Below are 27,989 nucleotides of genomic sequence, written 5' to 3'. Positions count from 1 at the left end.
AAGAGAAATGTGTCTTTTACATTCAGCACAACTAATATCTATCCTAAAAACTAGAAGACTTTCAGAATTTTTTGTTCACTAAACAGACTGCTTGTACACTGTTATGTAGCACTAATAATGTTTCCAGGTTACGAGCCACCCTTTTCCTGTCTTGTTGTCGACAACACGACTGAGCTGTTAGAACACAATGTTACACATTACGTTCAGGAAGGCGATTGTAAAGTGAGGGATACTTGGACAAATGTGACGTCACCATGTCACCATGGCTACTGGTATGATGCACCACTGGAGACGGCCACCATCGTGACTGAGGTAAGAAAAATGTGAAAATTGCTAATTCTGAGACGTTTATTCATTTCATGTCGAAGACAATATAGCATTGGGTAATTCTAGATCAGTGACATCTAACAAACTGAAATTAACATCACTGCATTCCTGTACCTTCCGCGTGGGTAATGGTGCCAGGGCTTGTATCAGTTTCTACTATTTAAGCTTGAACAATTAAAATGAAACCATGACTGACGTAAATTACGTGTGAATATTTACCAACTGTCACACTGTTGTCGTTGCTATCATTTTACTCTCCATGCCGTGCTTCTGTTTTGTAGTGTTTAGTACGTAATATATCAATTTTGCAGTGGGACTTGGTTTGTGACAAGGAATATCAGATGCAGCTGACACAGACAATCTTTGTTGCCGGCCAAGCTTTAGGAGCCACTGTGATGACCATATTAGCCGACCGCTACGGCCGAAAGTGGGTCTGCATCATTAGCCAATGGGCTATGTTCGCTATTGGAGTAGGAACGGCGTTTTCTCCCAGTATTCTCGTTTTCTCCATCCTCCGATTTCCTACAGGAGCTTTTCAGCAGGTAAAATTAAACGTCTCAAAACCAGTCGCAATATCACATATTCATAATTTGGTAGTGCTATAAATACGGCTATAGATATATTTTGTACTCTACATGACGTGCACGCTAAATGCTTGCATTACAGCTTTATTGCATCCTTGCACCACTGTTCTCTTATTGTCTTGTATGCTTTCATCACTGCTGTTTCGGGTTATTGTATGCTTCCGTTTACTTTTCTAGGGTATCGTCATGACAGGGAGCGTTCTGCCACTAGAGATAATCCCGGTAGAGAAGAGGGCCATCGTGCACCTGATCGGTACAGGAACCTGGAGCATAAACCTGGCCCTTATGAGTGGCCTTGGTTACCTCTTCCAGGAGCACAACTGGCGGTATCTCCAGCTGGCTTTTAGCAGTGCATCTCTTATGGTCCTTCTCCAAACATTGTGAGTATAATCCGTACCAGCAATACTGTTACATATTTAATATGTCATTACAGGGATCTTGGGCCAACAACGTGAAGGCATATCTTCAAATGAACGTCGTAAAGAGACATACATAGTTTCCAAAATGAGGGAATCTTCCAAATTTTATATTGGACAGTGTTCCTTCCTAAGGTACTGAATTGTTGTGAAAGAACTTTTGGGCATGCTTTAAAGCCGCACACGCTTTTCAGAACACTTTTAACACGGGCATTGCTTCCAATGCACAGTGCAGTTCACATGTGTGCATTAGTAATGTATGGTTACATTCCAGCTGAAAAGAATAGCTATTTAGATAACCTATTCACAGCTCTTTGTGCATAATGGCCCTTAATTAGCTCACCTTGAGTTATTCCACGTTCTGGCCATCGTGCTATCCCTTCGTAAATTTCAAAACTTTCTCAGCTGTTATAAATTCATTATTTTAGGAGCGAAATCAATGGAACTTTGTTCTCAAAGTATTTATACTTGTGGATAGATGTCATTCGTTAACTCTGTCATTGATTCTTCCATAATTGTTACCATCTTTATGTCACTGTTCTCAGTCTTCTAGATGAATCCCTCCGCTGGTTGTACGCAAACAACAAAGGCAAGAGAGCAGCACAAATCATTCAAAAGGCTATCCGCAAAAATAAGGCAGATATCAACACAGTTCTGCAAGCATGTCTGGATTACGGCGATAACAAGTCGATGCAAATGAAGGTTGCCTTAAAACCTGTGACTTTACATCCAGTCACACAATACCATGATAATGCGCTAGATAATAAATCTACTCCGAAAGAATCCCTATCCAACATATCAGCCGCAAGCAGTCTTTATGACAACGAACCGACCGGCTGTCTGGAAAAGTCTACGCCTGCGGATTCACAGGTTACTGCTTCCGCGAAATCAGAGGAAGTTTTGGGCAACAACGGGAGGTTTCACGAAGATTCGAAAACCAGCGTAATGGGGTTTGTTCCGGATCAAGAGGGAGATATTAAAGCTTCCAGCCCTAGGACAACGTCAAAGGAATCCGATGAATTGTTACTTGATGACAAACTTGTTGCTCCTCCCGCAAAGAAGTACACAGTTCTTGACGTGATTAGAAGTAGGCGGTTATTATTGACAGCTTCCGTCACATGCCTCGGATGGTAGGTAAATCCTTATGTCAAATCATCCACAAATACAGGCCTTTTTTAACTTTCTCTGGCGAATATCACATCAGAAATAAATGTGTGCAATAAAAAGTTAATGGGATGAGAAAATTCCGTATTAAATTTGTGGATCCTAAATTTGGTATTACCAATGTTAAAATACCAAGAGAATTTAAAAAATGTCAGTGATCTGTATAGGATCGGTTGCATATATGTACGAGAGGTATAGCAACCCCACTAATAATGGTCTTTACATATGAAAAATCCTTGATGCAGTGCAATTGATAGGGGATTTCACAAGAAAATGTCACGCTTAGCATGCAGAAGCACATGGGGTTAATATGAACAGTGTTTAAATGCTGCTTACGAAAACACATCAATGTATATAACAGATTATACCCCCTTTTTCAGGATTGTGAATAGCCTGGTGTATTTTGGCCTGACATTGGCCTCATCTAAACTGGCCGGAGATCGCTTCGTCAACTTTGCTCTAATCGCAGCTGTGGAGCTTCCCTCTGGCATTATCTCTTATCTAACAATGCAACGGTATGGTGACATTACACATCTGGTGTTTGCATGAACGCATACATATATATCACTGTGAACGCTATGTCTCATCAACTGTAGAGTACCACTATCTTGATTTGTTGTTATAATCATATCTCATTACATTGTTATCTCAGTATTAGGTCGATACATATTTACCATGCTTGAACTAAATTAAAACTGATGCGTAACTTCAATATCTTAAAAAATAATATGAATTAAATATGAATTGGGCTAATCCATAGGAATCAAAACAGACATTCATATACCAGCCGTTAAGTCGTTAAGTCATGCCCTCTAAACATAGTGGGGCCTCCGTGGCTCTGTTGGTTAGCGTACTAACGCAGCGTAATGACCCAGGAGTCTCTCACCAATGCAGTCGATGTGAGTTCAAGTCCAGCTCATGCTGGCTTCCTCTCCGGCCGTATGTGGGAAGGTCTGACAGCAACCTGCGGATGGTCGTGGGTTTCCCCCGGGCTATGCCCGCTTTCCACCCACCATAATCCTGGCCGCCGTCGTATAAGTGAAATATTCTTGAGTACGGCGTAAAACAATAAATAAATAAATCTAAACATAGTTATGTTGTGGAAAGAAATCAAAGGCACTCGGACAAACCTGGCCATACACTTAATTCAGATTGTCTGAGATGTACTTAGCTCGTACGACAAAACCTTATCGATTAAGAGTAGTCAATATTATGTAAATGTAGATCGTAAACCATGACAGCTAGTTTGTGAACGCACAAAAATCACCTGCGACCAGTACAACCGCCTTGCGATCGCTGGTTATATATTTTCAGATTCATACAGATTTGTTAAGATCCCCCCTTCTCTGATACGATCATTCCAAGATTTACGACGATTATGCGCGATTTTTTCTTTTGGTCAGAGTTTGCCATAACCACCTACCGGCGTAGGTGCCATTGGGCATTTATACACTAAGTCTATTCACATACAATGCTCGACGTCAGCACGCGTGTTCCACGGAGTTATACATGAGGTAGACATTCAATAAATAAATACATCAGGAATTCGGGCTCCTGTTAAATTATTGTTTGCCTTTATCTTACCACCTTCATGGCAGTACTTGCCAAAATGGTTATAAACAATGACTTACTGTAAATCACCCAGAATTTTCAAAAACTGATAACTTTTATCATTTTTCGCCAAGCATTATTAACTTTCTGTGCTACAGCGCTACAAATTCCATGAAATTACGGATGCTTTATTGAAATCGAATGATTTTGTGATCGTTAGCCTGAATCAACCTAAAATAAATTTACTTTAACTTGAATCTGATATGTTATCCTATAAGGAGAGTACTTACAAGTAGATGACATTACACGTTATGGGTTAGTACAAATCAAATCGAACTCAAGGGCTCATTTTCATTGGCTAAACGCGTATATATATTAACGTACTCTCAATTCTCAATATTTTGCAACGAGTCACTTATTTTTCATTCGAAAGCAAGGGCTAGTTTTCATAGGTTAAACATGCATACTGTTGATACTGAATAGTCTCGCAGCACCTGAAAAAATATCTGATGTGGGTCAGGTACTTACCATGCCAGATTATGAACAGCTTGCAATGGTTATGGGTGTGTGACACAGAATATGACACTGAAAATTGCCTTTTGGATATTGTCGGGCAGTTTTTCATTCATTCACATGTCTTTTAATACAGATTTGGAAGGAAAGCTACAATATTCATCTTTGATGGCATCGCTGGAACGGCTCTCATTGCTGCTGTTGCGTTGAAAGAGGTGTATGGTAAGGTCTCTAGAGGTGATGCTTGTAAACCAGAAATAAATTCAGCTGGTCATTAGGCTCAGGTGGCTAAGGGGGCTACCTCACGGCGATTATCAGGCCTTTGCCCAAAGATCAGTCCTTGACACGTAAGTTCGTATAGTCCGTATAGGAAGTTTTTCAGTTTTCTGAGAAAGATCGGGTTTTGATTTTTGGGATCTTGGGCATTTCTGAAGCAACTCCGGCTTCAGAGTGTTCTGTCGCAATGTGTTTTAGCATCCCCGTAATTTTTTCTTCTATTTGGGTATGTAAACCTGCCCAGAGCATCGTTATTATGAAGCACAATACTTAGTTCATAAAACACCTGTCGAATTTAGGGTATTGATGTTTCCTCGCTCTCTTGAGCTACATGATACAAAACGGTTGTATTTCCAGTTATTCTGTCGGAACATGCTTAAAAAAAATGGTAACGTCGCTAAATTCGGGCCGACCCATTTTTTTGTTTTCGGTAAATGTGATAATTTCCTTCTCTTGGGGACAAACAGTGCCAAACACAAACCACTGCACTGCTTCAATTTACCGAAATTAGGCTCCGTATTACAGGTTTGTTCTCGCCTGAGTCAAAAGAATATTCATTTCACCCGATTACAGCCCATTCATCTTCACACCATGAATGTAGGTCCTAAGAATCTCACAATAGCATCGTTGAAACTCTAATGTTTTATACGTCGTGGTCTATACAGAGACATTAACGAAACATAGCATATGCTTTGTAACATATGGACAATATTATACGTTTATTTGCAGTTTATTGATCAAAAGTTACCGTTTGCAACTCAGACCGGCATGGAGAGAACCTGTTGTGACATATATGTTGCTAAGATATGGGCATGAGAAGCATGTCATTACAAAGTACATGTTGCACACAAAGAATATATGTTTCCTCAAAATTGTGTGCAACAAACATCTATGTTACCTCGACATTTTGTCGCTTTATTTCGACACTTTGTAATACATCGAGACATCATTACTTTCCTTAGAGTTACACTACTCCTGTACTATGTTAAACATTCCAGTGTGTGTATACAGAGGATCGTTTGCTGTCCAACAGTAGACTGACTATATAGGTGAGTTTCAAACTACTACCTATGCATTGGTAGATTGAAGCCCACAGACTCACCGCTGCCTTTGATTTAATCACCTTTTCTTATTCTACAATATACTAAATGAGTGGCTATAAATGTACGAGTTATTTGCAGGGAACGGTCTTGCTGTCACTGCTCTGTCCATAACTGGCAAGTTTGGAGCCTCAGCCGCGTTTGGGTCTCTCTTCACATACACACCAGAGCTGTACCCTACAAACCTCAGGTATGGACTTGCAAACTGCTGTACAAGATTTTTTGACCTATTTTATTTTGTATTATAATTAATTATTTACATGTACATAGTTTTAAGTGTTTTAACGCCGTATAGTAATTAATATTTCACTTACACGACACCATTCAGGTGATATACAAACCTGCTGACTCGGAGCAGCCGGCCAAATCACAAGGTGGATTCGAATATACAGAAGAAGGGGTTATATGTAACCTCATATACAGAAAAAGGGCTTGGGAACTGCGCCAAAGCCGTTAGTTTGCCCATTCAGCATCTTTTGGTGATTGTCATGACCGACGCTACATCTAGCTGTTTTAGTATTTAATTTAAACCAGATAAAGAAGCTATGTACCGGGGATTGTTGGCAAATTAAAAAACGTATTCGCTAATCAAATAACATTTTCTTTATTCGCCAAGACAGCTCAAATAATTGTCATAAATATCAGACTCGCATTTATATTTTTATAATGTTAAAATAATCGTACGGTTTGAAAAAGTTATAATGCTACCTTCTATATAGATTTATATTTCGATTACCGATTTCCGACGATAACACGTGCACAGACGCGGATTTAACTGGATTTACGTTGATTGATATGTGAAAATCTGCTATAGCCAGTGTAAGGATGGGTCGGTCCTGAAAGGGACAATGAACCAGGGCCGGTTGTAAAAGCCAAGTGGTTTAATAGTTTAAGCTTTAAAGACAGAGCGAAATAGTCTCATGTCCCCAAAATACCAATTATTCTCCTTTTTTCATTTCCACAAACAACATAGCTCAAACTTGCGCAAGCGGAGTAATTAAGGCATTAGTCATAAACAAAGTGTCCACACGCATGCACCATGGATATCTAGATGAACGTACTAAGCATGCCGTGGGTTTATTGAAGAGGCATACTTTAGCTTAATCGATGTATGATTGTTCAAACGTACCAATTTGGCAATGATATGATCAATATGGGAGCTCAATATCCTTGGTGAGCTCTGGGTTTGGATCCAGATAGTCTGATAAGTTTGTGACATATATAGAGAAAAGAAAAACAGACAAAAATGCACATAAATTGAAGACTGGCATAGATTTTTGTTGAATGATGCAGTTCTATTTATGTGACAACTATTTGCCTTATAAATATGTAGCCTTATGTCGTGTTTCAGGAGTCTGGGGTTAGGCATCTCCTCTGCATCAGCCCGTATTGGTGGCATGATCGCCCCTTTCTCGCTCCTCGTGGTAAGTCAGAAGCCATATATATAGTGTTCAGATGTGTAATCAGAAGCTACCACGCCTGCGTATTTAAAAATACAATCTATCGTCAATGTCAGGGAGACCAGAAAACTCTCCCCCCCCCCCCCCTCCAACAACCCAACTTTTCAACCCGGCACTCTTCCCAAGCCAAACAGAGTTGACCATCGCAGATGAAAAGCACTCAGAGCTTTTCATCAAGGGAACAGTCGAAGGAAAGGACAGCATGAAATCTAACACACCTTATCTATGTTTTAAATTTTTCAGTGATTGTAATTAATTCATTAAAATTATTACAGTGTTCCACGTCGATGACGTCTCGAACTTTTCCTTTTTCTTTAAACTGTTCTAATTTGTGCACATTTCAGATGAAGTACTACCCGTGGGTACCAGGTACTGTATTTGGAAGTCTATCCCTAGTAGTTTGCGGTTTGGTGCTCTTCCTACCGGAGACAAAAGACAAAGAACTGCCTCAAACCATCGAGGAGATCGAGAAATGGTCCAAGAAATAGATCAGATAAACCCTTTAACAGTTCTGTCATTGTCCAAACTGCTTCGTTGTGGTACTCAGTGGACACCTACATGGCAAATACCAAGCTGCAGCTACTGCGGCTGTGGCTGCGGCTTTCACTCAGGGGATTTTCTAATAGCTTATCTGAATCCAGCTACTACCGTCGGCTAAGATTATAGAAATGATTCATCAAAATATTTTTAAGAATTGTTATGATGGCCGTGCTTTGGATATTTTCGATTTTTGTTTGTTATTTTTTTGTTTTTGCATTCTCTGAACATAGATATTCTCGGATTTGATAAGCTCGTATGGAAAATGGGGCCATTTAGGAAGATTACTGTGATATCTGAATACAAAATATACGTAGCCATCTATATCTATTACATGCACTTGTGTGTTATTTGTGAACCGCATTTCTCTGGTTGCGTGTGACTGTTTGCCAACAATCACACTGCCCTCGCCGCTCTATTTTTTTTTTACCCTCTACATGTTCCGGTATTTTATATTCAAGCACCTTAGATAGTTATCATACCAGGCCAGATTCCATCGCAAGGCAGAATTATATAGGTGGATATTTGTACTCAAGGATCCAGATCGAGAGCAAAATTCTGCCACAATTCTCTGCTAACACATTCATAACTTGACAACTCCGAATTTATCTGGTGTTTCACTGAGACGACTTATCGATGGCAATGGCGCGCCTGGGCCATTATACTGATACGGGTCAACCAGCCCTTGCACTATCCTCTTCATGCTGAACGCAAGATTCAAGCTTCCATTTTAAGGTCTTACGTGTGACCCGACCCCAGGATTGGCCCTGGATCTACCGCCTCCCGATGCGGACGTTCTACCAACTGTGTGGTCGGGGACGGTTTTATGACCTTGAAGTAACACTGCTTTCTCTAGCGGCACAACAATCTTTCTTATATGGCTGCATAGCTTGCTAAGAACGGGACAATTACTTTTTTAGCGTGTCTGTCTGTCAACCTAACTGTGGTTTTTCAGACATTTTTAGCTGCGTAAAGCAGCTCTATGATAGTGACACTGTAGACATCCTCAATTCTAACATTTTATTCTATATTCTAGGCCATTCAGTTAACAAGGGGCCTGCGTGATTGTAAGACAATGATTTCTTTCAGGGTGTCGTATAGCTTGTGTTGTCATTGCTTATTTGCGCATGTTTTCCTCACATCGAAATGAATTGAAACCTGCCATGTGTCAGTCAGCATGTGTTCACGGTTTCTTCACCGTTAACAAAATGAGGGCAATTGTGGCCGTTTATTTTTTACGAACATTTGCCACCAGTATAAAGGACAACTGTTGCAGCATTTATCGTTTACTACTCAGTTTAAAATATACAGGCTTCGTGGATGTATGTATTATTTAATTTATTTCATCGAACGCTGAAGATATTGTAGCGGGATTTAATGTAGTAGGATCTAAGAAATAAATTTAACGTCGGGAAGTTTCATATATTCATGTTTTAATGAATTTTCCCAGAAGTTTTGTTAAGATCGTTTCCTGAAGCCATACTAGTTAATTTACGAAGTCAATATTTGCCAATATAGCGTTTATTTATTCTCGTAGGAAGTTTTAAACTTACGTTTATCTGTTTCATGGACGAGTGATGTTGTTGCTGTTGTATCGACGTTTCTACATATTTTTGATAATTATAAGTATTTTTCAGCAGTGTAGTGATGATAATGTAGAAATTACGAAATTCTATGTCCTTGTCTTATCTGGAAAACTTTTACCTTCTATTTTCGTTCTTGTTTCACACAGGAAACATGAAATTTATTGTCCTCAGTTCAACCTCGAAAGCAGACGTTTGTGTTGCCGCCGTTTGCGATCGTGCTGACATCATCGTGTCATCTGTGTTTACAAACTGTCAAAAATTGCTCTTCTGTCCAATTAGAGTCTCCTGATTTGGTTCACTGCTCCGCCCACACCATGTGGAAATCTTTAAATCAGCTGATTTTTCAGATGGCCTTGGAATCTGCCGAGAGTTGACACCAAATTGCTGGTAAGCATTCTCAGTAAGTAGCTATTTTATTAAGAGTGGAAAAATTTCTTGTACCGTGAATTGGGAAACAGCCCCAGTATCGGGAATAGTGGTCTGTGATCCAGTTTTAAAATTCAGAGATAGTTGATACTTGGTGGGAACTAGTCCCAAGAAGTGTCAAAAATCTGGAAATTTTCCCTGTTCCAAACTTCTCGGATTCTTCAGTCTCATGATACCTGAGAATCCAGCTCCAGTCTCAAACAAGGGGAACGTGCCTGAGATATCAAAAGTGGACCACAAAGACTATATACCAGAATAAATCACCTGAACTTTGGTACTATCATTTGAGACGGGTCTCATGAGACTTGGGCCTCCGTGGCTCAGTCGGTTAGCGCGCTAGCGCAGCGTAATGACCCAGGAGCCTCTCACCAATGCGGTCGCTGTGAGTTCAAGTCCAGCTCATCCTGGCTTTCTCTCCGGCCGTAAGTGGGAAGGTCTGACAGCAACCTGCGGATGGTCGTGGGTTTCCCCGGGCTGTATCCGGTTTCCACCCACCATAATGCTGGCCGCCGTCGTATAAGTGAAATATTCTTGAATACGGCGTAAAACACCAATAAAAAAAAATTTCATGAGACTTTTTCCAGTCCCAAACTTCTGGCACTCTCCAGTCTCACGAGACCTGAGAATCCAGCTCCAGTGTCATGCAAGTAGAAATTATCTGAGATATCAAAAGTGGAGCACAGAGATCTATATACCAGAATATATCAAATGAACTTTGGTACCATAATTTGAAACAAGAGTCTCATGAGACTTTCTGTCCCATATGACACTCAACTGGGACCCTGTCTCATATGACACTCAACTGGGACTCTGTCCCATATGACACTCAACTGTTTAGTACTTGTGTCAACTGCTGGTTCCTCCTTTGTCATAATTAATATTCATTAACTGATTCACTGAAAATCTGTTGTTGGAGAACTTTCTTTTCGTATATGAATTTCGAACCTCATGTGACTTTCGAAAGTTATACTGGATAACAGAACGAGTTCAGGAAATGTTATGAAATCGGATCCAATTAGTAGCAGTGTCTCCAAGTTCAGGGGAAGGAATCCTGATTGGTTTATTCATTTCACACGCTTCACTCGGCAGGTTAAATATCGATTAGGATTAAAGTGAGTGAATAGTGTCGCACTCATAGGTACCTGCATACTTGACAAAACACCATAAGAAACAAAAGCACATAAGACAAATACAACAATTGAACTGCTACAGTATGTTACTAAAATCAGTTGCAGTTTCCACTTCTTTCTTGTGAAGAAGAAAGAAAGTATCATAGTTTTCATTGCTGCTGACGTAAGATAATCCGTGCGCTAGAACATCTGCCTTGTCCTCATCATCCAAAAGCACATTACCATTTATCTCAAGGGAAGGAATCAGAATAGCCGACCTGGATCCTTTAATAGCTCTAACTTTATTCCACACTTTCTTAATAGGTGTTCTCCCATTAATACAGGAGCAATACTTACGCCAATGCAGTTTTTGAGCAAATCTATTACCCTTTAAGCCCTTGTCTTAGTTTAAATTGCTCAATATCACCATAAAGCATAGTTCTATTCGTCCTATTGTTAGCTCTCATCCTTTCCTTAATGGCCTCATCACATTCTACCGACCACCATAGAGCAGACTTCTTGATGCATGGTCTGCCCGAGGAGCGGGAATAGACTTAAAGGCAAGCAGTATTAATAGCTGTTCCAACATTAGTATAAAAGATGTCAACATCATCATCAACTAATTCTTCAGTAAACACATGGTTACACAGGACCGAAAAGGAATTCCAGTCAACTTGCTTCAGTTTCCACCTAGGTGGACAAGACGTTGAGGTAGCACGAGCAGACCAACCAAATACAGCGTGCACTGGGAAGTGATCGCTTGCACAAGGGGCCTCATTATCAACATACAAAACAAACCCAGGGCTAATTTCAGAGCTACATATAGTTAAATCTAAACAAGTTGTGTTCCCCGAGTTGAGTAAGGATGTCCCCTTGGCGACAAGTTTAAAAGTCAAGTGCATCAGCTTTAAAGTGACGTTTTGTTCTCAGTTTTGGTACAAATGATTGAAATTTTCGTTTGAGTTACTTAATTTGATGTATTTTCAGTAAAACTCCTTGAAGAGAGTCGTCACTGTGTTCCGTGCAATATTGAAGGAAGAGGCAAAAACGAGGAAGAAATCTTAGCTGGTAGTTCTTGCCAACTAACCGTGCCTATAAGACTTTTTGGCCCGGTGTCAGTATAATGTGACTGGGTGGGATGTCATGTCTGATGTCTTTAGTGGCGACAGCACTTTGACGGCAAGGACTCGCTCTGTCACAAGGAGACACAGTATATGTACACACACCCAGTGGCTCCTCGTAGTCATACAGTCAAAAACTTGTAAACTACGACGTTAAACCCAAAGCTTTTGTGCATTGCGACACTCATATGGACATGCATGGCTAACTAGCCGCCAAGCATGGTTAACTCTTCGTTGTCGATCGATCAGTTCTGAAAAACCATAACTAAGATCTCAGGTCATTACACCACATAGAGTGATTATTGTTTCCCATCGCGTACCAGACGGTCATGTGACACTATTCCGTAAAACTTGAGGGACATGATGTATAACGATGTCCGCTCGTTGACCATAGCTTCTCTCTGGCTAACAAATCTTGATATTCCATACCACGACATGCACTTTCTGTATATAGTACAAGCTTTTACAACAATATTCCTATTATACATTGCATTAAATGCACGTAATTTATATTACACAATCAGGTGAAAAATTTGTATTAGTGTCACATTTATTTATATAAACAAAATACATGTACATGTATAACTACCCTTACCTTATTATTGGAAGGAATCTGAATAAATGCAGAACGCTTGCCCAGGTATAGCCTTTATTACACTGTTGACCATAAAGTTGGAATAAAATATTTTATCCACAATCCCAGAAGTTTAATATTATTTTTCGCCTCAAAAATAATATAAGCCGACACGAATTGATGCATAATCTCTCTCTACTACGTGTACAAAAATGTTTTATTCTATGCTAATATGAGAATTACATAAGAGGCTCTGATGGTAGTGATAAAAAGCCCTGTGCCTGGTGCTTCTCCAGTGATCTTCATTCAGAGAGAGGTCAAATTACCTCGCGCATGACGGAGTTCTCGGTTTCGCATGTAACAAAAAGTAGTGTAGCGGGGATTCCGGCTATGCCTCGTGCTACTCCAATGCCAATACGCCGGAGAGTGATTGCCCTCCATCAAGAAGGCTACAAACAGTCCGATGTTGCCGATTTTGTAGGCATATCGCAAAGTACAGTCAGCAAAATCATCAGACGTCATCGAGACGTGGGTCATTTGCGGCCACGTCAAACTCCAGGACGACCACGACAGACTACGAGACGGGATGACCGCCGACTGCTCAATCTCTCTCGTACAAACCGGAAAATGTCTGCGAACCATCTTCGCCGTTTATGGCGGAGGCATTACGGAATGAATGTTTCCCGAACAACGGTGAATCGCAGATTACTTCAGCATGGTTATCGAGCAAGACGTATGACCAAATGTCCCCGCCTAACCGCCCAACATAGAGTCCAAAGGCTTCGCTGGGCTAGGGAGCACAGACAATTGCGGTTAGGGCATTGGCGACATGTGCTCTTTACGGATGAGAGTCGCTTCTTCCTGAAACCTGTGGACGGAAGGCAAAGGGTTCGTCGTTTGCGACGAAAAAGCCTTCGAGATAACTGTGTGCAGGAAAACAATCAAGGGGGTGGCGGTTCAGTAATGGTTTGGGCCGGTATTCACTATGGTGGAAAAACGCCGTTGGTGGTGCCCGACGAAAACGTCAACGCCGTCGTGTACATTGATATCCTTGAAAACCATTGCCTTCCATACGCACGAAGGGTTTATGGAGACAATTTTCGTTTGCAAGACGACAACGCTACACCACACAGGGCCGCTGCAACACGAGAATTTCTTCGGGCACAAGGGGTGGAGCAGTTACCTTGGCCATCGTGTTCCCTTGATATAAACCCAATAGAACATGCCTGGGACAAGTTAGGGCGAGCCATCAACGCACGTGACAATATTGCTGAAAATCTGCAAGAACTGGCACAGGCTCTGATCAATGAGTGGAACGTTCTGCCCATTGAATTCATTAACAATCTGGTCGACAGCATGCAACGACGTCTTGACGCATTGATTCGCGTCAGGGGTGGTCATACGAGATATTAATGACTGTTTCTCTTACAAACTGTATTGTCTGTAACTTATAATACGAAGGGAACAAATACGTTTATGTTTGTGATATGGAGACATTGCAGTAAAGCCTTCAATCCTTTCGTCTTGAAATGCCAGTTTTTGTTTTTACGCCGTTCTACAGCCTATAATCGATCCATTAAAGATTACAATAGGCTGATAGGTGTAGAAAAAACCAACATATGGTGTTATGCTGATATCTACGCCATAATCAAGCATTCAATACCGCGTACAATTAGAATAACTCCGAATTCAGTCGTCGAATTAATTTATTCCAACTTTATGGTCAACAGTGTATGTGCGGTTCGATACTGATTGGGCACCGGACTGCCGGACAATGGGGTTCGCCAGCCTTCTACAAAGCGAAGCAAATCTTGTAACTGATAGAACACAAGGGCCCTCTATCTATTTGAATAACAATGTCAGCTTATATTATTCATGTTTACTGGTGTTGGTATTGAAATCAGTGGTATTGTTATTTAAGTAGGTAGAGGGCACTGGTGTTTTATCAGTTACAAGATTTGCTTCCCTTTTTACAGGGCCTCGAGGACCCTATTTGAGCCCGCCAAATCACACGTCCGAACCGACTTGAACTGACCTGACTTGCTCCTGGCTGGACGTGGTTACATGGAATGAAAGAAACCTAGATTATAGACAGACAACGGTTCTGACTAGGGTTGTGATGTGTTACCTAGAAGTAAGCCTAAACAAATTAGGACAACGGAAAGTTTTGTAAAATGACAATAATGTCTTTGATAGTAATTGTTTTAAAGTTGCGTGGAAATATAAAAATAGTCAATGGGTTCTTAGTTGCGTAGCAACAATGATCAGCGAAATCGTAGTTTTAAATACGGAGATTCGGTTTCACGGTGTGGCCAGTTCTTGCAGCAGCCGTTTACAGTTAGATTTTTCATGATTCAGTTCACGATTTTCCACCCAAGAGGTCGGTGTATTTCTCTACCAGGTGCTGTGAGCTTCTACATATGAGGTAACGTACTGTACTGAACCGTCGATGCCCCGCTGAAGGGAAGTTGCATATTTCTAGGGAATCGACTTATGATACTATACTTTGGGCAACTGTTGTTCTGCATGTACCCCCATAATTCAAACTGGGGCCTCCGTGGCTCAGTTGGTTAGCGCGCTAGCGCAGCGTAATGACCCAGGAGTCTCTCACCAATGCGGTGGCTGTGAGTTCAAGTCCTGTTCATGCTGACTTCCTCTCCGTCCGTAAGTGGGAAGGTCTTTCAGCAACCTGCGGATGGTCGTAAAAACACCAAGTCATTGGTGTTTTACGCCGTACTCAAGAATATTTCACTTATACGACGGCGGCCAGCATTATGGTGGGTGGAAACCGGGCACAGCCCGGGGAAAACACACGACCATCCGCAGGTTGCTGGCAGACCTTCCCACTTACGGCCGGGGTTTATACTTGTAGAATAACAATTAATCGTTTCACCAGGCGAGTGCATCCCATAATGTCTATATCACATATAGACATTATGCCATGTGGATAAACTGAATTAAAACTAGCGGAAATGGTATATTTCATTGCCACACTCAGAAATAAAACAATAAAGAAAACACAAATTGTATGATGTATATATGAGTACATACGAATTGTAATATACTGTTTGCAATGCTTGTGAATACCAGTGGCAGACTGAGGGAAGGAGCAGGGAATTCTAAAGAGTAAGTGAGTGAGTGCTAGCGTCGTACTCAAAAATTTTTCAGTCATATGACGAAGGAATCCTTAGGGTGCATGTACGTGTAGTGTGCCTCCTTGTAGCAGGACGGATTTCCACCGCTCTTTTATCTAGTGCTGCGTCACTGAGCCGACTTACCGAAGGCAAGTAAGGCGCCCCACCCGAGCCATTATACTGATACGGGTCAACCAGCTTTGCACTATCCCCTTCATGCTGAACGCCAAGCGAGGAAGATACAACTTCCTCTTACAAAGTCTTAGGTGTGACTCGATCAAGGATTGATCCTGGATCTACCGGTCCCGAAGAGGACGGTCTACCAACTGTGCTATCCGGGCCGGTGGGAATTTTAAAGAAGGTCGGAGGTTACGCGGGAATGTTTTAGTTTGAAAATTAATAATTACATGACACGGAAATTTTTTTATTACATATAACTCGGAGAAAACACAAGTTCTTGTGAGTTCATTTTAATTCAAGGCTGTCTGGGACATCTTACATTAACTTTATTAGTGAGAATATATCCAGTAATATTGGCATCATCAAACACATTCGAGCAAATGTCAACAAAAAACACTGCTTATTTTATACTGCCCTGATATTCCTTTATCTTTCCTATGAAAATGTTTTATGGCGTAGCACATACATGGGTCATCTCCATCCCTTAGTAATTCTTCAGAAACGCATCATCTTCCTCATCACTTTCTCACTGGATTATTAAGACTGGATCATGCAGCTCTAATATTTAAGAACCTCAAAATCCTCCCACTTGCACAAATATACAGATACTCATCCTTGGCACTCGCACATAAATTCACTCACTAATCACCTTCTCTTCCTAACAAATTTCAACAGCTGTTCAAAAGGCAATCTGACTTTCACAGTTACCCAACAGAATCCTATTCTTTCAATCTCCAAGTACGTTTTCTAACTTCAAATCTATCCACACATTCCATCAGATCATCAGCCCCAAGGGACTGGAATAGGCTTCCTCCAAGCCTCAAAGTAATCAGTCTCACGTCTTCTTTCAATACCAGGTTAAAAGATCTTTTAATTAACAATATTTGATCCACATTAGTCATGCAATCTACGAAGCAGAGGGTGTCACACAAAAAATATCCACGCTATTGAATAATTAACTTAGGTTTTTGTAGTGTTACATTTCTGTGCGAGTTTTTTCCCAAGTAAATGTGTTTTTCGTTAATACAATTGTTCAATAATTATCGCTCCAAGCATGTATTATTATTATTTGATAATATTGAGTCAGGGATAGAACAAGTCCCTCGAACTTTATTCCCACCATTTACGAGATATGTAATTATACATATATTTACATATGGTAAATAAACATTCAATTCAAAACAAAAATTCAATTGTTCTTTATATACTTTGTAACGCCCTCTATTAACGCTTTCTGTTGGAAAATGTGGCAATCTGTGTGACAAGGATTTCGGGCTGATCGAGAGCACAGGTTCAAAACTAGCAAGTGCCGCTTAGTCAGGGGCCTTACGTCAATAAGGTGGCGACAGGCGTTGGTTTTCTGCACTCATAAATATGACAGGAGTACCACAATACCTATATATGCTAAGAAGGGTGTATGTTGCTTTCGCGTGCATGGAGGGTTCTTTGATTTTGTTAGAATTTCCGTATTTTTCGGTGCTTTGTTCATTGATGACAGACTTTTACTTCGTCTCTTAAGGATAAAGGTCAGGTCGGATCAGTCAGAGGGTGAGGTGGCTCTAATGCTGGAACTTACACAAATATACGGATATCCTGGAGGGTCATATCAGGGCATTTCCTATGTGGTTTTGTTTTGGTTTATAATGTGAATTGTCTGCGAACATATCAACAAGAGTTACATGCTTGCATGCACATAACAGTATAGTACGCTTAATGGTTTTCATGTATTCCAGGACTCTGAGACATTCATGTACGAACATAACAAAATATAAAGAACAAAAAAAAAGAGATGCTTACGTGATTTAAATAAAGACTTATTACCAGCCAATGACGACACGATTTAAGGCTTTAAAAATGGTACTTGTTGCTGCCTTGTTTGGCGTTCAGCACTAAGAGGTGAGGGCAAGGAAACATAACTGGCGCCGTGTCAGTATAATGTTATCCGGTAGAGTGTCATGTCTTGTGTTCTTGGCATGATGTGACTGAGTGGAGTGTCATGTGTGGTGTTCTCGGCATGAAGTGACTGGGTGGAGTGTCATGTGTGGTGTTCTCGGCATGATGTGAATGGGTGGAGTGTCATGTCTGGTTTTCTCGGCATGATGTGAATCTACATTGAAACATACAACACGCCTTGGCGGTGAATTAGACTTTATCTTTTATTACAATCGAGTAAAGCGTCTAGATTAGCCATTACCTAAACCTGTTTTTCTTGCTCTGTTTTAGTGAGTGAGTGAGTGCTTAGGATATAACGTCGTACATAAAAATTCTTCAGTGATGTGACGATGAACGATTCCTTAGAGTGCATATAACGTGCCTCCCTGTTGCAGGACGGATTTCCACCGCTCTTTTATCTAGTATCTTCACTGAATCGACTTACTAAAGGCAAGTAAGCCGACCAACCCAAGCCATTATTCTAATATGTGTCAACCAGTCGTTGCACTACCCTCTTAAATGCCAAGCGAGTAAGTTGCGTCCTCTTTCAAGGTCTTAGGTGTGATTCGACCGAAGATTAACCCTGGATCTGACGCCCCCAAGCGCACGCTCAACCAACTGAGCCATCAGGGCCGGTGCAAACCTTTGATATCTGTGCATTTGTTTATTGAATTTTTACACTGTACTCACGAGAATGTTAATGATATAACGCCGACCAGCATCATAGTACAGGAGGAAACCGTACAGAGCCCGGGCGAAACGCACGACCATCCGCACATTTCCGCAAGATTCTTCCCACGTACGACCGGAGACGAAACCAACATGAGCTGAACTCGAACAGATTGGCATTGTGAATGTGGGATTTACCGTAAGAATGAATAGTACCATACCATGAGCTACCATGCCGCTTACCATCGTATATTTTCCAATGAGATAATATACTGAATCTCTTGTCAAATTTTACATTCCTATCCACTCAGGCGGAAAATAATCCGTAAGATTGAACTGTCTCTCTAGCCTGGAACCTGGGTGATACTGATGTTTTGGGTATACCGTATTACCGTTAGCTAACCATGCCGACCACCAGCCGAAGGAGCCCACAGTGATGATACTATGGTCACATAGAGAAAGAATGGCCATATCTAATTCAGGCATTTGGCCACTGATAAACACTGTGTCGTTGTGTGGTATATGCAGAAATGGCCACAGTTTGCTGTCAGAACACACCACGAATAAGACTTTCCCGTACTTTTGTCTGTAATACGTCATTGCCTGCAGAAGGTAGTCTTTGGATGCCAGGACGTAGCCGTGCATTTGATTCTTCTTTGACCTAGCGATGTCTCCGCGCCTTATGTGCATACCGACGAGGACTTTACCCATGGAAACAATCCCATGTTGGTCTTGAATGAAACTATTCAGTGTATGATTTGCCGAGTGCAAAACAGTTGATTGTATCGTCAGAAGTCGCCGGATTTCATTACTGCTGTTGGCGAAATATTTCCAAGACTGGAAGTACCCGAACAAACCGATGTCTTTTGTGTTGGAGAACGCGATAGACTGTGGGTCAAAGGCACATGAGCGTTTATCTTGGTGAACTCTGACATGCCGACATAGATCGTACGACATGGACGTTATTCCGTTCAGAGTGAAAATCTTGTGCAGTCTGTGGGACTTCCGGATGACTGGGAGCATCCCCTTGGAACGGCTTATGCCCACAAGAGATGCAAACTGAAACATTTGGTTGCCAAGGCGTCCCATGAAACGGCAGCACAGCCGACTTGGACACGCTGTCGTTGTGTCGGGGCTGGATAGGTTGACATGTATAACTCGCCGAGGTACAGAGCAGTGTGAAGCTGTGATGTTTTGCATCTCCATTGCCTTTGTGTTGGTGATGACGTCCTGTCGCAGAAGACGCCTTGGTAACGAAATGATACACCCTCCAACAGTGACCGTCAAGATTACAAATCCTAAAACCAAAAATTAATCTTTCCTTAAACAGAAAGAAAAGGCTTTTAAATTATTTGTAAAGTAGTGATCTGTACCAGCTTAGAGATATAATATATGCTGGGAAATTCGTGTACATTGGGAAGAGTGGCTTTTTGTAACCCTATGTATTTGACACAAGTTAAAATATGAACCCGGCAAATTATATGTTCACAGGATAAAACTGTTAAATACATTTCTACTGTTTGTTGATTTTTAGGTAAAAATCACCGATATGTGCAGGTTCAACTGACTGACCCCAACTGTGTCAAGTAAGTGTGACTATATAGGATGTACGAAGAAATCGGTTTGTCAATAACATACTGGAAACCATGCTTTAATGGAGGCAACTTTCGACTCGCATGCTAAATAACTCCACCAAGCTCAACGCGGAGATGGTCTTAACATAGGTCTGAATTCAAACCATGCATTGTACAGCGCATAACACCGGTCACTATCGGAAGAAAGGCAGGAAACATGCATCGATAGAACAACACCTACTTACTACCCCCAGTCTCACCTACTGCGAGTTTTTTCCACCCTGGCAAAGCTTTCTTTGGAGGACTTTCAGATGTTGGTAAGATGTGATCAACGGACATGATACCCACTGCTGTAACCATATACACATACTTTTATCTGAAACAAAAACAGTGCAGAAAATTGTCTATATAATGATACTATTCCAAAAAGTCTATATATCTATAAGTATTTATGAGGAAATTCCATTCCAGTTAGTGTTGACATTTCTCGCGTGTACGGTTTAATTCTCAGTTAGGCGATTGTGTCAATGGCATGAAAAAAAGAGTACCCTTGCGTTGTGAGCGAGGTAGCATGATAAACACCTATATCAATCACACCGGACAGGTGATTAGCAGGATATGTACTTCAATCTGGTTAAATGAAATTGGAAATGAGCTCGTGTTATTTACTTTTATACTCACCCGATCACCCTACATGGTTTACTGACGACAACAGTACAATCCAACAGATCCAACAGTATGGCCTACATCCTGTTCCCTCCCCATCCAACAGATCCAACCTCCAACATCACGAATTCGTTACACTGCGTACGTGTAATGGCTATTGAAGATACATGTACTGATCTCATTTTTAAAAATAAAATTCAGTTATCAACATGATAAATGCGTACACATATTCCGTACACGTTGGTGTGTAAATAGCATCACTGCATAGTGACTGTTTTGGCTGGTATACACTAAACGGGCTACTTATAGATCGTTAGCCTTGTTAACTTCAGTCTTGAGTGCTTTTATTGGTATCTCTGATAGGGGAATGTCACTCACTATTCTTGTTACCTGGCTGAAAACTGGAATCACTGGAGCGTTCAGTTCTGAAAAGGAAATCGCCCGGCTATATAAGCATGTACCCGGTCACTGGAGTATGCCTGGTACAATATCGAGAATTAAGGCATAGGACTACAACTTAAATGAAATGTGTACGTTTGCTGTGACAGGGTGTGGTGTCCGGTATCTTAAGCATGGCGTCCCAGTGAGGATAGGGATGATATAGGGGGACACCGTGATATTAAGGATGTTAAGTTAAATAAAACATTAATAAAAGGACGGCTGTATTTACTACAACTGTTGAGAAAGTACGTCAGATGCAAGCAAGGATCGCTCCCTGACATCACCCAAGCACTAAACTGTCCCCACACGCACCCAGTTACTGCCCGCGACCTGACGTCACAGCAACCAGACGATAGGGAAGCGATAGCTACGAACGCGGTGATGAAGAGCCAGTTTCGCTGCGTAAAACTTGTTTTGAGAGTACGGAGATCCACTCTTCAGGTGAAGTGACATACACTTTTTTTTCTTATTGACGCACAAGATTATGGATACTTTGATACATGTGCATTTAGTGTTGCTTGATCATTTTTCAGCGCGACGTAACCAGACAGGCACTTGCAAATCAGGTCACACAGTAACACAGGACGAAGTCACAAACTGTACTCATATAAGGCATTTATCTGATATAAATGTAAACAAAGCATTTACTGAAGTGTACCCTATAAATATGTTTTTTTTTTTTTTGGTTCCCATTAGTTAGATTGACCATTGGTCTTGTTATTTCTTTGATAACTGTGGAAAATTAAAGCCTTCAAAATCTCCGTTGTAGATCATGACGTCACTCCGCGCTCATGAATATGAATAAGCTGATCTATTTGATGTTTGTTAATAAATGATTTCATGAATTTTGCTGTGGAAAAATATGCTGCGCTGAATTTATGAGAAATCTGTAGACCTGGGTTAGCATGTCTACAAAGTTGGAATGGTATAAGTAGTCTTGTATTGTAGTCTTTTATATTATATAAGAGAAAACGGTACATGTTTGTAATTTTACTTACCGAACGTTACCGATGTTGTTGGTGTTAATGTGTTTGTATTAAGATTGTGTAGTACACTGACATAGTGTTTATTTCATCAGTTTGATCATTTGTGATACAATCATTAATGCTATTTTATTTCTTTCTGTTTTTACAGAACGCACGCGTATTCAAGAGAATACAGTGTTTGTTAAGAAAAATTCTCCGTAGTAGTTGTTAACTTCATTACTTTTCGACCACAAACTGTTACGCCTCTTTAAATGGAATTTTAAGAGTTTGAATTCTAAGATGGGTTCTATATATAGATATAACTTTATTTTATCTTTATATGCACAAAGAGGCGAATTTTAAGTTATCTTTATTAAAGTAATCTTTGACTCAGACTCCAACATTTAAAACTGTGTTTGAAATGGGAATATCTTCTTTTTCAGAGTGCCTAAACATCGCCTATTAGGTTCATAAAGACACCGTGAAATACAAACATTTTAATGCGATTAGCTCCCCTTATAAATTCTATAAAGATCAATGAAAGTATTTCACTTTAAGCCCAAGAAAGGAAACCCTGAAACCCATCAGCTATCAATCATTGCTCTATATGCTCGAACTAAGGGAACTTAAGAAGTGGTTGGATCAGTGTATCAATATACACACCTGTAGAAAAATCAGTATTTATACGTATCAGATATCCGGCAATGCTATTTATGTATTTGTTTATTTACTTGATTGGAGTAATCAAGAATACTTCACCTATACTACGACGGCCAGCAATATGATGAGAGGAAACCCTTTATTTAAACCTACATGTAACACACGGCCAATATGTGTAAAAAATAACGGCGTCGTATATAAGTTTAATATTTATAAGTAAGACACCAACCAAAAGAAATAAATAGAAATAGCTATGAGGCCCTCAGGTGGCATACTGACTGATTAATTGATTGATGACTGCTGTGCTATTGAATATTTCTCTCAAAACAGCGCCGAGCAAGTTTATACATACAGCTGTACCCTGCGTGCCCTCGAAAAACCACCAATCCTTCTCAAGTATACGTGAGGAGCTTCCCAGATGTATGGCAACATGAATGACATGTAGATGGAAAGCAAATGATTCTCAGCAAACTATATAACCTGTGTCAGTTCTATTAATACTATTCGAAAACTAACAGATGACAAAATTGACTGGATATATCTACTGGAGGCTAGCAGTTGATAACTGTCCCAGCCGCCCAATTCACAAAGCCATTTCTGACTAATGTCAACATTTCAAATAGGATTGTAGAAGCTATTTCAGGTACTAGAAGAAGTTTGGCCACCTGAAAAAGTCAAGATTAATGTCAAGGTGTCGAAATTTCAAATTTAAGTACCCAAAATTAAGCATTGTGACGAGATTTTAAAGTTTAGTTGAAGTCAGATATGGCTTTGTTGTACAGGCCCCAGTTCTCTTACAGCCTAGCTCTTAAAGGAATAGAGCTCTAAACATCGACGTAGGTATCACTAAGTAGAGCAATTCAAATTGTGCATGAATACAGTTTCATTTATTTTTTTAGATTTTTGTGAAAATAGTTAAAGGTGTTCAAACATTCGACTTCTCATGTTGGCTTGATAGACCATACTATCAGAAAATAGGAACTATCCAAATCTAATCAGGACACTGAATGTTAGAGTAACTCTTTTTATCCACAAGTGAAAGATTACTGAAATATAGTTAATGGGGGTGGGGAGGAGGGGGGTGAAGAGAGATTAGTTTGTAATGGCGTTTCCCCATCCAAGTCGAATGATGCACGCCAATAACGAAACGTTGAATAAATTGTTTTCCCAAGTAAACTGCCAATTGGGGCTGCTTTACATAAATGTCCAGTACCCAAGAGAACTAAGCCTTTACACAGCTATCGTAAAGAATACAGATGGTATAAGGATACACACGTAGACAGTAAAGAGGGGGAATGTTAACACATTGAGTCCACAGAAAATGTCAGACTTTGACCCCTGACAAATTACGCATGTTCAAGCAACGATAGATAACAATTCAAGACATGCTTGGGTACACCGTTAAGTAAACATTTTAAGTGTTAGGATCTGTAGCAGCGAGTGAGAAAATTGGCAACAGCCTGAAAAACTTTATTGTGATTTCTCACCGGTTTTAAAACCGTGTCTTCTGACGGGTTCCTGACACCAGCACGAGTTAATTGTGCGTAAAATACGAGCCTGGCGTCAATATGACGTCTCCAACGATAAAGAACATGCGTAACAGTATCTTCTACTAAACATTCCTCACAAAGACCCGTGTCATGGAGATTGAATTTATGCAAACAGCTGTTTGTTTTATTGTGATCAGACAAGAGTCTAAATACGAGTATTTTGTCACAGAGACAGTTGAGGGAGAGATTGTAGCTTACAGAGATTTGAGGGTTATGAGAATAAAAGAATCTTCCTGTAACAGAGTTATCCCATCCATTTTGCCATACTGGTATAAATTTCGGCTTGACATAACTAATAGCTTCTTGTACGGAAAATGAGATGGTGTGGGATATATTGGGTAGATCAAGGGCCTTTTTGGTCAGTTTATCTGCTAACTCATTTCCTTCAACACCAATGTGGGCCGGCACCCTTTCAAACTCCACAGATACAACTTGGTAGCCCAATGTGGTACAGATACACAGTATTTCATACACAAGCGCAGCCGACTTATTCCAAATAAAGTTACCAAGTGCCCATAAAGAACGTAAGGAGTCTGTGAAAATAACAGCCCTAATCGGCCTTAACTCGAGTAGATAGTTAAGAGCACACAAGATTGCGGCAAGCTCTGCCGTGAACACGGAAACATAATCAGGCAAGCGGAAAGATTTTTCATACCTCATTTCTGGAATACACACTGATGCGCCCCCTTTGTTACTGTGGGGGCATTTGGAAGCGTCGGTAAATACTTGTAAGTGCTCGTTCCAGTTTGATTTAATATGGTCCTTGACACATAACAACGATACATTACTGTTATCCGTCGTTTTGACTTTAGAATGTAATTTCACAGAGACAAATGGGCTCGATAACTTCCAGGGAGGAAAATGAGGAACACAACCAGGCTGAGTAGAAATATCCCTGGCCTGAAAGAAGAAATTTCGTTCGACCGTAAATTAAATGGCAAGGCTTTCTTACAGTTTTTACCATATAACTGATCATAATATGAGGGTTTAAGTACAGATGTTGCAGAATTACTAATGGCAGACTTTAGCCTGAAAGTAAACTTTAGAACACGCAACCGACGACGTAAGTGTTACAAAAGACTTGCAATACGCTGAGGAGTGGAGCGTAAGCCTCCAGTACAAATACGTAGTGCGGCGCACTGGATAGAGTCAAGTTTAGCTTTGAGGCTGGTACACGCTGAATCATAGTGAACCTGATGTTCGTAGTGTTGTGTCTAGGCTAATTATTTTAATATCCAAGAGCCACCTTGCATATCCTATGAGTATACAACGCCTATCGCTTCCAAAATTTTCAATTATTCCCAGGCCATCAAGGAGTTCGATTTGGCGACGTATACTTCTGGCAGCTATAACTGTGATTGTGAATCCTCAGTTTTCACCTACGACAAATGTAAACATGTGTTGACTGGTGACCTTAATATTATTAAGAATCATGATCTAAGGAATCTCGTGAGGGATCCTAAGTATAGAGAAAAGAGAAATGTCAACATTCGATCAAACAAAAAACTTATCATCTCGGCACTTGAGGAGTATGTTAAAAAATAGTCAAAACGGGACAAAGTGGATTCTTCAATACTTAAGGATTGGCTTGAGATTGTCAAAAAGAAGGTTAGTTTAACTATACACCGTCTAGACATTGATGCTCTACCTAAAGTTAAACAGGTTCTGAAGGATCCCATTGTGCAAGAAACACTTGCTGACCTTCATAGTAAATTTGTCATCACTGTAGCAGACAAGGTTCCTAATAATGCCATCTTTATTTGCAAGAATTATTATTATCAAATTCTTGTTCAAAAGCTATGTGCTTCTGCAACGACATCCACGTATTCTGCTACTACATGTACTCTGGAGGAACTATTTAACAAACGCAAACTTTTCTTAAAGAAAGGCGCATAAATATACCTACCCGTCATACAGAAATACCACAACTTTAATGGATTCCTAAAATGCATAAATCCCCATACAAGGCTCGATTTATTGCGGGTTCAAGAAGCTGTACTACCAAACTCTTGTCAACCCTACTTTCGAGAGCGTTACAAGAAGTAAAGTCATTTTGGAATAAGTACTGTTGTGCCATAACAAAAAATTCAGGTGTCAACTGCATGTGGATTCTTAACAACTCCAAACGTCTTACAGAAGAACTTGATGCTCATATGGATATACCGTACAAAGACCTATCCACATGGGAATACTACGATTCCTCTTGTTGAAAGAATATCGTCGTTAATTGTCTCGGTATTTACTAAAACAGGTCACCGTTACATTAACGTCAGAAACAATAAGGCTTTCTTTAGTTCTACTCTTTATAAAAGTTACCACTCATGGGATGTTAGATTATTTATTGAATTACTTGAATTTCTCATCAATAACATCTATGTGAAATTCGGAGATACCATTTACCAACAGTGCATAGGTATTCCAATGGGTACCAATTGTGCGCCTCTATTGGTAGACCTATACCTGTTTTCATATGAATACGACTATATGCAGAAATTACTTAAAAGTAATATCTTTAAAGTTCGATCCTTTTCATTTACCAAGCGTTATATTGATGATCTACTGGCGTTAAATAATCCCCATATTACTGAAGCGGTGAAGGAAATCTATCCGCCTTCATTGGATTTAAAGGAGACAACAGGTAGTCCTGATGGTACATCTTATTTGGATCTATATCTGTATAACGACGAACAAGGTCTCCTTTCACGCCGCCTTTACGACAAAAGGGATAATTTCAATTTTGATATTGTAAATTATCTTTATTTAGATAGCAGTATACCAAAGGGTCCTGCATATGGTGTATACATATCTCGCCTTGTAGCATTTGTCAGATGTTGCGTTAATTGTGATGGCTTTAATCTGCGTCACACGTTGCTAGTTCAAAAACTAGTTTGTCAAGGATACTCCATCAAACGCCTTCATTCTGAGTTTCTCAAATTTTACAATGAGTATAACACTCTCGTTGGCAGGTATAGACTGAGTGTTCAGAATCTCTGGCTATCTGCATTGTGATCAACCACATGGACTTCGCTGTTATCCCTGTGTACATATCTATTACGTACAAGGTATTTAACAACATAGATGGCGCTGGTTGCCCAGTGAACCGTCTATCTTGTATATCATGTGTAACATCATAGATGGCGCCTCTTGTAGCATGAGATCTTTACATATTAACGGGAAAGACGTAATCGTCCGTTACTTTTGAATCACAATCTGATCGGTTAGGGTCTGTAACGCTCGTCATTTTCAAACTGTATTTAATACCGCTTAACCTGGGGCTAGGGGCCGTAAGAGTAGCCATGCTCATTACACCAGCATGATGCCTTTATAAGCAGTTGCAATTAAAGCGCAACTGAGATACTTGTTTAATTATTATTTGACATGGAACTCATTCGCGGACTACGAATTTTAACTTTGATATGGAATTCATGCCTGGAATATTCATTGTCTGCCCGGAATGTCGGACTTCACCCTTAT

General features: G+C 40.3%; 2 protein-coding genes across 2 annotated transcripts; one reads left to right on the top strand and one right to left on the bottom strand.

Annotated features, from left to right (window-relative positions):
- Positions 1-69: 69 nt before the first annotated feature.
- Positions 70-7,879, top strand: LOC135473315 (solute carrier family 22 member 6-A-like). Its single transcript, XM_064753164.1, is given in 10 exon segments — positions 70-312; positions 639-869; positions 1,089-1,291; positions 1,873-2,414; positions 2,810-2,880; positions 2,882-3,006; positions 4,692-4,777; positions 6,013-6,121; positions 7,283-7,355; positions 7,736-7,879. Coding segments are annotated over 10 exon segments (1,779 nt in total). The 5' UTR covers positions 70-117.
- Positions 7,880-18,950: 11,071 nt separating this feature from the next.
- On the bottom strand, positions 18,951-20,572 carry LOC135473314 (galactoside 2-alpha-L-fucosyltransferase SEC1-like). Its single transcript, XM_064753162.1, has 2 exons — positions 20,479-20,572; positions 18,951-19,957 (listed from the first exon to the last, which is right to left on the bottom strand). The coding sequence occupies exons 1-2, from the start codon at positions 20,570-20,572 to the stop codon at positions 18,951-18,953; spliced, it is 1,101 nt and encodes a 366-aa protein (XP_064609232.1).
- Positions 20,573-27,989: the final 7,417 nt, after the last annotated feature.

Source organism: Liolophura sinensis, chromosome 8, assembly GCF_032854445.1.
Source record: "Liolophura sinensis isolate JHLJ2023 chromosome 8, CUHK_Ljap_v2, whole genome shotgun sequence".
Classification (NCBI taxonomy): domain Eukaryota; kingdom Metazoa; phylum Mollusca; class Polyplacophora; order Chitonida; family Chitonidae; genus Liolophura; species Liolophura sinensis.
This window is presented reverse-complemented; position numbering and strand designations above follow the sequence as displayed.

Bases quoted from the DNA above. Each gene is read 5' to 3' on its own strand.
- LOC135473314 (XM_064753162.1), bottom strand. From the start codon at position 20,572: ATGTCCGTTGATCACATCTTACCAACATCTGAAAGTCCTCCAAAGAAA. The intron at 19,958-20,478 runs GTAAGTAGGTGT...TTTTGGTTTTAG, and splicing joins AGTAGGTGAGACTGGGGGTA to GATTTGTAATCTTGACGGTC.